The sequence below is a fragment of the Nerophis ophidion genome, linkage group LG04 (genome assembly GCF_033978795.1).
Source record: "Nerophis ophidion isolate RoL-2023_Sa linkage group LG04, RoL_Noph_v1.0, whole genome shotgun sequence".
Classification (NCBI taxonomy): Eukaryota; Metazoa; Chordata; class Actinopteri; order Syngnathiformes; family Syngnathidae; genus Nerophis; species Nerophis ophidion.
In genome coordinates this window covers 24,678,521-24,690,604 of record NC_084614.1, presented here as the reverse complement: position 1 = coordinate 24,690,604, position 12,084 = coordinate 24,678,521, and the positions used below count along the sequence as shown (strand labels likewise).

At 37.9% G+C, this 12,084-nt stretch overlaps 1 protein-coding gene across 2 annotated transcripts; it reads left to right on the top strand.

Annotated features, from left to right (window-relative positions):
* The first annotated feature begins 72 nt into the window (after positions 1–72).
* si:ch211-117m20.4 (CUB and sushi domain-containing protein 1) lies at positions 73–10,587 on the top strand. Of its 2 annotated transcripts, none has more exons than XM_061897589.1 (5): positions 73–2,738; positions 2,827–2,991; positions 5,657–5,824; positions 5,887–6,087; positions 6,293–10,587. In XM_061897589.1, the coding sequence occupies exons 1-5, from the start codon at positions 2,651–2,653 to the stop codon at positions 6,304–6,306; spliced, it is 636 nt and encodes a 211-aa protein (XP_061753573.1). In that variant the 5' UTR covers positions 73–2,650; the 3' UTR covers positions 6,307–10,587. The 2 variants fall into 2 exon arrangements, with proteins under 2 accessions (XP_061753573.1, XP_061753572.1); XM_061897588.1 differs by having other exon boundaries at positions 73–2,744.
* Positions 10,588–12,084: the final 1,497 nt, after the last annotated feature.

The following is a 12,084-nucleotide window of genomic DNA, read 5'->3' as shown; positions in this document are numbered from 1 at the left end:
TCAATTTTGATTACTACAATTTAATATTTACTTTTGATGGGGTTTCATTTTGCGCATGTAAATGAGCCTCAAAAAATAGGAGAATATATATATGCGCTTGACGTATAAATCTGCGCTGCAACCACCTTTTTTTCCCAATTGTGGGTTCAATAAAAGTCTATTCTATTAGCATTTTTAATAGCATTAAATGCTGAATTTCCCCCAGGGATCCATAAAGTACTTCTATTATATTCTATACACATGTGGGCCAAAATAGTAGAAATATTTACAAATGTGAGGCAATGATTTTATGTAAATTGACATAAAGTCGTCCCTTGTTTGGCTACACGACATGACCGCAATAAATGATCTCTGCGAAGAAGTAATCATTATTTATACATTATAGAGCAAAAAAAGATTAGTTTATGAAAAATCACAACAACAAAACATTTAAATGTCCCCATTGGGTATTTTGTGTGTATGATTTTTAAGGACACAATGAATTTATTCAATTTTTGAAAATGGCATAAATTGTGGAAAAACTGAATTGCTGTGAATACTTAATGGATGAACTGTAAAGATGAAATGTAGTATTAATTTATTCAATTGCCAAATTGGGAAATGAGCAAACAAACCTGTTTTCAAGGCTTGCATGGACGTTTTTATGGATACTTTTTTCTATGGACTTGGATTTCGTCCCCTGTTAATAATCACTGTTAATTGGATTCAGACAAGTTTGCGACGATATGAAGTAGAAATCAACAATTATAAATCAAATATTTTCATATAAAAAACCTGTTAACAGCCTTATAAATTAGTTGTTCAATACTATAAGATCCCTCTTGACATGAAATGACACCCTTTAGTCACTTTTACGCTCTTTTAATCTAATATAATAATGTTGCCACGATTCTATAGTGTGCGGTCTGATTGGTTTGGTCTCTTCTAGTGGCTAATACTACTGTACCATTGATATTTTGTCTATTTTGCCATGTTTATGCTTGAAAATGCGGAATATAAGCCCAGTATATGGTATAATATGCTTTTTAAAAAATCAACAATGTAGTGAAGCGAGAAGTCACAAGGGCTGGCTACTGAAGTTACCAGTATTATCCAGTCAGACCTGTGTACCCGACCAATTTTAGACTGTTTCTAACAAGATCGGTCAAAAGGTACTCACACGACTACAGAGCACCATGACTGCTTGAGCTGATACTCTGTGGTACTTCCGCATTAGTTTTTCCATCCATCCATCCATCCATCCATTTCTACGGCGTGTTTCAACATGTAAAAATGCCCTGTTGTGCAACACGGGGCTGCTCCATCTGCGAAAAGTGTGGAAACTCTTTATATTGCTTTCCCCAAAACCTGGAAAGGTGACACCAATAGAAAGTGAAGGTTCGCCATCAACACTGGAGAGCCACAAACTACAGTGTCTTGTGTGAGGTGAACACACGGCACAAAGTCTGCGTTTTGTTCAAGAGAGAAGACACAGAAACTAATACAAATAATAGACAAAATCAACAATTAAAAAGATGGTTTGACAAAAACAGACTATCCTCAAATCTCAGTAACACTAAAATGTTATCCGGTAAAGACTGAAGAAAAAAGTTAAGTACAAATACAACAGACATTGACAAAGTACAATACATTAAATTTGGGGGTGTGATAATTGATGATTAAATGAAGTGGAAATCTTATATAAAAAGTATACAACAAAGTGGGAAGAAATATTTAAATAATGAATATAGCGAAATATGTTCTGGAACAGCTACAATCGGGCGGAAGGCGGGGTACACCCTGGACAAGTCGAGGCGCCAGCTCCCCCCGCGACCCCAAAAGGGAATAAGCGGTAGAAAATGGATGGATGGATGTTCTGGAACAAAAATATCTCTGTATTCTTTACTGCTTGCCAGTGTTACCATATCTGAGTTATTGTGCAGAAATATGGGGAAAAAAGTACACTTATTCACAAACCATGTTACCAAAAAGAAAGATCAGTTAGAATAACACATAATGTTGGCTATCGAGAACATTCAAACCCTTTTATTGTTTCAATCCAAATTTATGAAATTCAATGTTTTGATGCATTTCCAAACAGTTACAGTTATGTACAAAGCTAAATAAGTGTAATAAGTTTATTTTATGGGTCGTTCTGTGTATTTCTTTACATGTATTGTGCCATCTGGGAGCAATAAATGTCAGAACGATTGCACTTGCATGCCTACGGGAGCACACATTTGGTAGCAAAGATGGCACCTCTTGTTTAGTTGGCCATACTCTTTCCATAAAGGCTCTGTGTCCAGTGTACTAGCGCACCCCCTACAGATACTTTTGCTTAATCGCATCTCAGAATTAAATCCTATTTGTCAGTGCTAAGGCTAACATTTTATAGATAAAAACATATAGTAACTGATCCAAGTTGACTTTAGACTGTTGATGTATTGTGTTTTTTCAAAGCTAAATTCCAACACGCTGTAAACTGTAAAGGATACTCTCAGTGCTCCAGTGTCACCTTCTTACATAGTGGTGTTGCCTGTGTGAAGAAGATTAGGCAGCACAGAGCTTAGTGGTGGTGTTACTCCTCTCATTTTCTTCACTCTGGCTAATGTGCGAGGATGGGCGTGTGTTGCACACCACCATAACTTTCTAGATCTGCTCAGCAAAAATAATGACGTTTAATCCTTTGCTGCTGCTGCTGTTCACATCCTTCCAGAGGGCAACTTGTCAAATGTCTGAATGGATTGAAGAGGTAGAAGGTAGTGGTAAGATCTACTATGCTTTTGTGTTTGTTAGTGTCATTATGGGAAAGAGATGTTCAAAAAATCTAATCAGTCTTTCCATTAGGTGAGACCGATTGGATCCCCCAACCAAATTTTCTAGGGGATATCTACTGGTCAGGGACAGCCCCACTTTGTGTAGGAGGCTGCAAGGCGCGCCACCAGGAGCTCAGACGAGATCCTTGTGGAGACTCCAGCTGCTGCTGGCTGGGATACAAATCCCTGTGCCGAGGTCAGTTTTATCTGTAATGACTGGGGATTTGCCGATCGATCGGCCCCCAATCAGTATCAGACGATTTTCGTGAAAAAGTATGTGATTGCAATTGTCGATTAATGCCAATAACAAACGCCAATACACTCTGGCTGTCACTGTATTTATTTTTAATCCCCCGGTTGACAAGCGGCTAGCAGCTATTTATCTGTCTCCATACACAGTGTGGAAAAGCTCCCCTAAGTTAATAATAATCATCTCCATTACGGCAAATAAACTGCATTTCTCAGTATCCTACGTATCATTATCAAGTTACATTATTACTGGAGGACAAGGCTAAACATGTTAGACACTGAGAGAACCCAGGCATGCTATTGGCTAAGTTATAAAACAGGGGTTCTTAAACTATTTTAAAGTTGCGACCCAACCTTTTTTACTACATAGAGGCCCAGGAAACTGAATTGGTAATCTTACACTTTATTTTTATCATATTCAACAATTATACTTATGGTTTAACAAAATAAACCTTTTTAAACACCTCAAAGGTGGCGTTTTACCTCAAATCCTCTGTTCCATGTCATGTTTTGTTTTTGTCAATAGTGCTGTATGTGTGTGTTTGGATGTGTGTATGTATGTTGTCTTCTCTTCTTCTATTATTGTTTTTTGTTTTGTTTTGTACAGCTCTTTGTGCTTGCCTGTGCATGGAAAGTGCTATATAAGTAAATACAGTTTGAAATGATAAGGAAGCATGTCTTAAACACAAAGGTTATTATCAAGGCTTAAAGGCCTACTGAAATGAGATTTTCTTATTTAAATGGGGATAGCAGGTCCATTTTATGTGTCATACTTGACCTTTTCCCGATATTGCCATATTTTTGCTGAAAGGATTTAGTAGAGAACATCCACGATAAAGTTCGCAACTGGAGAAAAGCCCTGCCTCTACCGGAAGTCGCAGAGGATGACGTCACATGTTGAGGGCTCCTCATATATTCACATTGATTTTAATGGGAGCCTCCAACAAAAACAGCTATTCAGACCGAAAAAACGACAATTTCCCCATTAATTTGAGCGAGGATGAAAGATTCGTGTTTGAGGAAATTGATAGCGACGGACTAGAAAAAACAACAACAAAATACGCGATTGCAATCGTGTTGCATTGAGACGGATTCATATGTTTTTGGAGACATTTACTAGGATAATTCAGGGAAATCCCTTATGTTTCTATTGTGTTGCTAGTGTTTTAGTGAGTTTAACTGTACCTGATAGTCGGAAGTGTACGTCCACGGCCGGGTGTTGACGCGCAGTGTCTCAGGGAATTTGACGGCAGCTGTATGGATGGCACAAGCTCAGCTGATATCCGGTAAGTGGTGACTTTTTAACCACAATTTTCTCACCGAAACCTGCTGGTTGACATGTAGTCGGGATCCATGTCCGCTGTGATCCATACTAAAGTTTCAACTCCGTGAATTTTAAACAAGGAATCATCGTGTGTTTGTGTGGCTAAAGGCTAAAGCTTCCCAACTCCGTCTTTCTACTTTGATTTCTCCAATATTAATTGAACAAATTGCAAAAGATTCAGCAACACAGATGTCCAAAATACTGTGTAATTATGCCATTAAATCAGACGACATTTAGCTGTGTGTGTGCGCAGCGCTCATATTCATAACAGCCCGTGACGTCACGCGTACACGTCATCATTACGCGACGTTTTTAAGAAAAAAGTCCCGGGAAATTTAAAATTGCAATTTAGTAAACTAAAAAGGCCGTATTGGCATGTGTTGCAATGTTAATATTTCATCATTGATATATAAACTATCAGACTGCGTGGTGGGTAGTAGTGGGTTTCAGTTAGCCTTTAAGTCAGACTGTTAACAAACAATAAATACTAATCAAATATACTGCAAAATAAGAGATTCAAACTGATAAAAAAATCAATTGACTTACAATTACGTTGTGCTAAAATGAATACATTCTAACTAAATTAGTAATAATAATATATCTGTCTTAAAAAAGCTGTCAATAACATTTAGCGCAAATGAAAAAATAGCTTCACCAATTTAGTCATAATTTGTGCGCTTAACAAACTTCTCTGAATTTAGCTGCTGACTTCATCTGTTTGATATTGTCATTGCTGCCATGAGTGGTTGAAAATTGTATTACAACTGAGAAACATTTTTATTGGCGGTCATCTATAGCAGTGTTCCCCAACTTTTTTGTAGCTGTGGACCGGTCATGAAAAAGGGAGGTTTTTGTCATGAAAAAGGGAGTTTTTTTTGGGTTGGTGCACTAATTGTAAGTGTATCTTGTGTTTTTTATGTTGATTTAATTAAAAAAAAAAAAGAAATTGATAAAAAATTCTTCTGCGGCCCGGTACCAATCGAGCTGCGGCCCGGTGGTTGGGGACCACTGATCTATCGGGTCATTCACGGCCCCACAATGGTTAATAAACACTGCTTTAAATAAAACTAAGAAACAAGTTCAAATAAAAGAAAACAAGGAACTAGTTTAAATATAGTATTAATATTGTTTAACTGTCAATAGCACTCACTATAAATGAATTTAAAAAATAAACAGTTAATACCCATGATCGTTTTAATATTGGCATTTAATGACTTCATTCATAAATGATGAGTATTGGCAGCATAAAACCCTAACAATAATACCGCACATGCTTTTAATGTTACAGTGAACTGCGGGAGGCCAGATGTGGACTACAATGGGATCGTGTATGGAAACGACTGGTGGGTGGGATCCGTGGTGAGCTACGCCTGTCGTCCTGGCTTCATGCTGGTGGGAAACACCACCAGAACTTGCCTGTCCGATGGCCTCTGGACTCCCAAACCTTCCTGCTTGAGTGAGTAAACACTATAGAGCAAAAACCACTTTAATATCCCACTTTTGTCATTTTGCTTGTAGGAATGTGCAAAAGGGGCTCCATTGAAATCAGTGAGGGGGAACTGAACGGGACGTGCAACTCCACCTGCGCCTATAAAAGTTACTCAGGGCCTCCCAAGCTGGGCTGCACTCAGATACACAACTGCAAGCAGAAGAAGACCGGCTGGAAGCGCTTCTTTGCTCAGTGTGTGCCCTGCATCTGCGACTGTGGTCTGTCGTGCTGTGAGTAACGTCTCTACCTTTACCTGCTGCTGCTATAACGTCCTCCTTGTTAGCAGGAGCAACATTTCTTTTAATACACCATCAGTGCCAAGTGCTTGATGCTGTAAGAATCAATGGCCTTATGATTTAATGCCCTAGCAATAAAAGTGAATTAAAATGTGAAAAAACCCCGATGCGTGACTCTTATCTCTTGTTCTGATTTCAGTATCCAGAGGCTGAGCGAGGACTGACAGTAAGAGGACGTGCTGAGGATGCAAGTGGCAATCTTTCATGACATTCATTGAATTCCTTTTGCATTTCTTTATTACTCCGGTTTTGGACGACACAACACTATTCGGTGGAATAAGGTCCTACTGCAGGGGTCGGGAACCTTTTTGGCTGAGAGAGCCATGAAAGCCAAATATTTTAAAATGTATTTCCGTGAGAGCCATATAATATTTTTAACACTGAATACAACTAAATGCGTGCATTTTAAGTAAGACCAACATTTTTAGAGTGTACTAAGTCTCTTATTCTTTTTAATAAAATTGTTATTCTGAAGCTAGTAATAAACAGTAATAGTAAATAGTAAACCAGTAATAAATAAAATAATTCTACAATTAATGCAACTTCTTGAACAGGTGCGGTGGAAAACGGATGAATGGATTAAAATGCATGAGAATTTTTAATATTTTGAACGTTAGTTATATTTTGAGCGTAATTATCAATTACTTATCGTGTTAAGCAATGTCAGCTAAGATTTATCTGAGAGCCAGATGCAGTCATCAAAAGACCCACATCTGGCTCTAGAGCCATAGGTTACCTACCCCTTTCCTACTTGATGAAAGGCACTGGAAAATTCACTTTACTAATGATCTCAGCCCAACATAGTGAATCACGTGTATGTTTCACTTCATTTCTGTGCTCTTTGGAAGCACAGCAGGAGTGAAAGCGTTTAGATTAGCGGCTCCTGAAGTAATTGAAACCTTAATCTCATTGCTAACAGGAGGAGCTCCAGTCTGGAAGCTCGGATTCACATTTAACACAGAAACAGTACACTGTTGTAATTTTTCATTAATGAACTAACTACACAGTTTTTGTGTGTGGAAAGCATTGTGCAAAATTTAAAGTGTAAATGTTACAGTTGGCATGCTGATGCTGTGTTGATCTTATTAACAAGATCTTAATGTACCTGATGGTCATGTATTAGCAGCCTCTGGTGGCTGACGCTAACTCATCACATCACAGCACCCATTAAAATATTGTAACTTTTCTAAAAGATTAAACGAAAAACCAAAAGAAGAAACTACAACATTTATGTGACTTTTTCCACTCCACTCTGAATGATGTTTATTTGGACCAAGTGCTGAACCTCAGCACAATGTGTTCATTTTCTGCTGGGGTGTAGCAGCCAATTCCTGTACAGACATGAAAAAAAGTGTTAGATTGTTATACTATCTTATTTTAAAATATTTATGCTATATATTATTTTGTTCCAAAAAAAATCCTGTATTTCCCACTTTTCTGTAACTCTTATTTTCTACTAAAAGTGTTACCACGTCCAGGTTTCTCAACTTATTCAAACCGTTCCTTCAAAATGTTAGTCAACCACTACAATGTTGTTACTTCACAGAACTGTAAAACTGCAGGATAGCATTAGCATGCCACCTTTTTTTTTTTTTTAAATGTAAAATTTCAAATGCAGGTGTACACCTCAGCATCAAATATTGTTTTACTTAGCGCATGTTAAAAGTTAGCATCCCTCCTTTTTAAGTTAATTTTGCAGGTTTACACCTCCTAGTCAAATATTTTGGTACTTCACAAAACTGTAAAACTGCATGGTAACTTTACCATGTTAGCATGCCACCTTTTTTAAAAATTCATTTTGCAGGTGTACACCTCAGAGTCCAATATTGTGTTACTTCAGGCATGTTAAATGGTAGCATGCCAGCTTTTTTTCTGGCTCATTTTGCAGGTATACGTTTCAGAGTCAAATAAGTGTTACTTTATCAACCTTTAGTATGCACCTTCTTCATTAATTTTGCATACAATGTCAACCCCTTGGAGTCAAACATATTGTTACTTCACGTGTGCTAACTTTTAGCATGCTACCCTATTTGCTGATTTTCCATATATAAATTGGCCCTAGTGTGTGAATGTGAGTGTGAATGTTGTCTGGCTATCTGTGTTGGCCCTGTGATGAGGTGGCGACTTGTCCAGGGTGTACACGGCATTCTGCCCGAATGCAGCTGAGATAGGCTCCAGCACCCCCGCCACCCCGAAAGGGACAAGCGGTAGAAAATGGATGGATGGATGTCAGAGTCAAATATTTTGTTTCCAGGTGCATGCTAAATGTTAGCACGCTATCTTTTTGCAGGTGTACGTCTCAGAGTCAAATATTTGTTACTTCACATATGCTTACTGTTAGCATGCTACCTTCTTCACTAATTTTGCATATAGTATATACACCTCGGAGTCAAATCATTTATTACTTCACATGTGCTAACTTTTGGCATGCTACCTTCTTTGCTGTTTTTGCATAGCCTCAGAGTCAAATGTTTTGTATCTTGATGCGAGCTAAATGTTAGCATGCCATCAATTTTTTCTGGCTCGTTTTGCATGAATACGTCTCAGAGTCAAATATTTGTTACTTTACATATGCTAACTGTTAGCATGCTACCTTCTTCACTAATTTTGCATGTAGTATTTACACCTCTGAGTCAAATCATTTGTTACTTCACATGTGCTAACTGTTAGCATGCTACCTTCTTCAATAATTTTGCATATAGTATATTCACCTCAGAGTAAAATATTGTGTTATGTCACGTGTGCTAACTTTTAGCATGCTACTTTCTTTGCGGATTTTGCATAGCCTCAGAAACAAATATTTTTGTTTCCTTGTACATGCTAAATATTAACATGCTAGCTTTTTTTATCTGCCTCATTTTCCAGGGATACACCTAAAAGCCAAATGTTTTGTTTCTTTCCGCATGTAAAACGGTATCATGCTTCATACTTTATGCTTCATGCTCCATACTTCAGCTGAAATGCTATCTTTAATGACATCAAGTTGTTCGAGATTGTGATTTTTGACATGTTTACATGACATCCTAATAAACGGTCATTTTCGAATCATGTTAAAAAATGTACTGATCTAAAAAGAAGCACCTGCACACCAAGTTCAAAAGGAGTTGAAAGAAGTATTTTGAAAGGAAAATAACAGAGATGTACTTCCCAACTAATGTTAAAAGGCTAGTAATGTATACAACTACAACAACTTAAACTTGCATTCCTGTTATGTTAAAGGGAAAATTAAAACATTTTAGGTCCTTTGGTGAGAAAGTTGAACAAATCCCTTCACCCCACAAATAATATTTCATCTGAAGATACAAGTATTTGTATCTTTGCATTGAGTTATTACAGCTATATTTAAGGTGAATAATCACACACACTAATAGGTGTCCCGCAGCAGGAAGTTGACCAAAAACACAAAATCCCTTGCCTCATTACAGCTCATTAAGTGGCTCTCAGATGAAATGCACTCCGGGGAGGTTACTCACCCACATCGAAGCGCGTGTACTCCCCCGAGTTTTCTGACAGAAGCTCCCAGTAAGTTTGATCCTTGTCATTTCCAGCCACGCCGTTCACACTCTCCAGAAACAGACCAAAGTTAGGGTCCTCTTTCATCGTGAACCTGGTGGGTGCAAACCATTAGAGCACTGAAGTAAACTGCTATAAGAAAATAGATATACTGTAGAGTGTGGGTTGGAGTCTCACTGGAAGCCTTGATGGGCCTCCTGTATTCTCCTCAGAGCACCTAGCAGCACCCCTCCCTGCACCACTGAAGTGAAGTAGGTTTCAGGAGTCATGTTGGACATTTCGTTGACCACCGACAGCTTGATGGCAAGAGGAGCCTGACCTGCACAACACAACATAATAGTTCTACGCAGCAAACTATAACCACAATTAAAACAAAAACATTCATACATTTATTCTCAGGGCATTCAATTGTCGTAGAAGATGTTTCGCCTCTCATCCACCAGCTTCATCAGTTCAGATCTAGTCTTAAACTTAGATTGGTCTGATGTACATCTGACCAATCTAAGTCTATGAGCATGAACTGATGAAGCCTACTTAGATGAGTGACAAATAGTCTTCTAAAACAAAACAAACAATCCAGTAGCGACAATTGAATGACCTGGATGAATAAGAACATCCATAGACATTCACACATTTTAGTTAATGGATCTCAACATTTACACTCACCTCCATTCGTTAGCACCACTTGAATGGAAAACAGCAGAAAGCCCGCAAAGAGCAGAGTCATTCTTCCTAGCGCCATCCTGTATGATTCCTTCCTTGCTGCTGGCTTCTACTTATATTCTACCTCCAACCCCTCACCTTCCTTCATGTGACCGCTTGGTAAATAAAGTGTCTTGAGGTGAAACTACAATCTCAACTGTAACACAAGCGCCTTCCTTTCAGTCCGTGTATGTCGGCGTAAATCATTTCTTTGATAAATGACCTGCCTTTGTGAGACTAAGAGGTCATGTGTACAACCATGCACCTACAGGGAAGTGCACAATCTTTATTTTCACAAGGTAAATACATCATTATGCAACCCACATCCTGTGAAGTAAAATAAGACAAGGAACTTGTACATGGCGTACATATTGCAACTTTCTTGTAGAAAACAAAGTATATATATGCACCCAGGAAAATACACATTTTAGACTTATTAAAAATATCCTGTTCGGCAGCTATACAGTACACTTTTTTATTTTTATTTAAATGGACATAAATCTATATTATTGTATCATTTAGTCAAATACACACTGAGTGACCACCCTACTTATTGTAACCATACATATACAGACATGCACATGTATTAGTATTGAATGCATAACAACAAAGTACATTTCTGCATTGTAAATGAAAAAGTTGGACCTAGAATGCAATTTTTGGGGGTGTCAAACTCATTTTCATCGTGTGCCACACACATTACAGTTACGGCCACCCTCAATTGTGAAACTTATAATGATACAAATGCATAACTGCCTCATGATATACAATTTTCTCCTCATTTGACAAATATCATCCAAGCAGGCTCAAGACATTGATAAAATCTTGATTATACATACAGTTGTGGTCAAACGTTTACATGCACTTGTAAACAATGTAAAGTCATGGCTGTCTTGAGTTTCCAATTACTTCTTCAACTCTTATTTTTTTGTGATAGAGTGATTGGAGCATATACTTGTTTTTCACAAAAGACATTCATGAAGTGTGTTTCTTTTATGAATTTATTATGAGTCTACTGAAAATGTGACCAAATCTGCTGGGTCAAAAGTATACATACAGCATTGTTAATATTTGGTTACATGTCCCTTGGCAAGTTTCACTGCAATAAGGTGCTTTTGGTAGCCACCCACAAGCTTCTGGCAAGCTTCTGGTTGAATTTTTGACCACTCCTCTTGGCAAAATTGGTGCAGTTCAGCTAAATTTGTTGGTTTTCTGACATGGACTTGTTTCTTCAGCATTGTCCATATGTTCTGAATGGGGTTTATGTCAGGACTTTGGGAAGACCATTCTAAAACCTTTAATTCTATCCTGATTTAGCCATTCCTTTACCACTTTTGACGTGTGTTTGGGGTCATTGTCCTGTTGAAACACCAGACTGCGACCAAGACCCAACCTCCGGGCTGATGATTTTAAGTTGTCGTGAAGAATTTGGAGGTAATCCTCCTTTTTTTATTGTCCCATTTACTCTCTGTAAAGCACCAGTTCCATTGGCAGCAAGAGGCATAATACTAATACCACAACCAAGGTCTTATCTTTGTCCATGTAATGTCATTTTTTTGGACGAACAAGTACTGTATGTGGTCCAATCACACTATCACAAAAAAATAAGAGTTGTAGAAATGATTGAAAACTCCAGACAGCCATGACGTTCACAAATGTATGTAAACTTTTGACCACGACTGTATATGTTTGTTTTTTTTACTTCTAAACAACGTT

Coding starts and splice junctions, on each gene's coding strand:
- si:ch211-117m20.4 (XM_061897588.1), top strand. CDS start 2,651: ATGACGTTTAATCCTTTGCTGCTGCTGCTGTTCACATCCTTCCAGAGG. Junction 2,992..5,656: donor ATACAAATCCCTGTGCCGAG/GTCAGTTTTATC, acceptor TTAATGTTACAG/TGAACTGCGGGAGGCCAGAT. Junction 5,825..5,886: donor TCCCAAACCTTCCTGCTTGA/GTGAGTAAACAC, acceptor TTTTGCTTGTAG/GAATGTGCAAAAGGGGCTCC.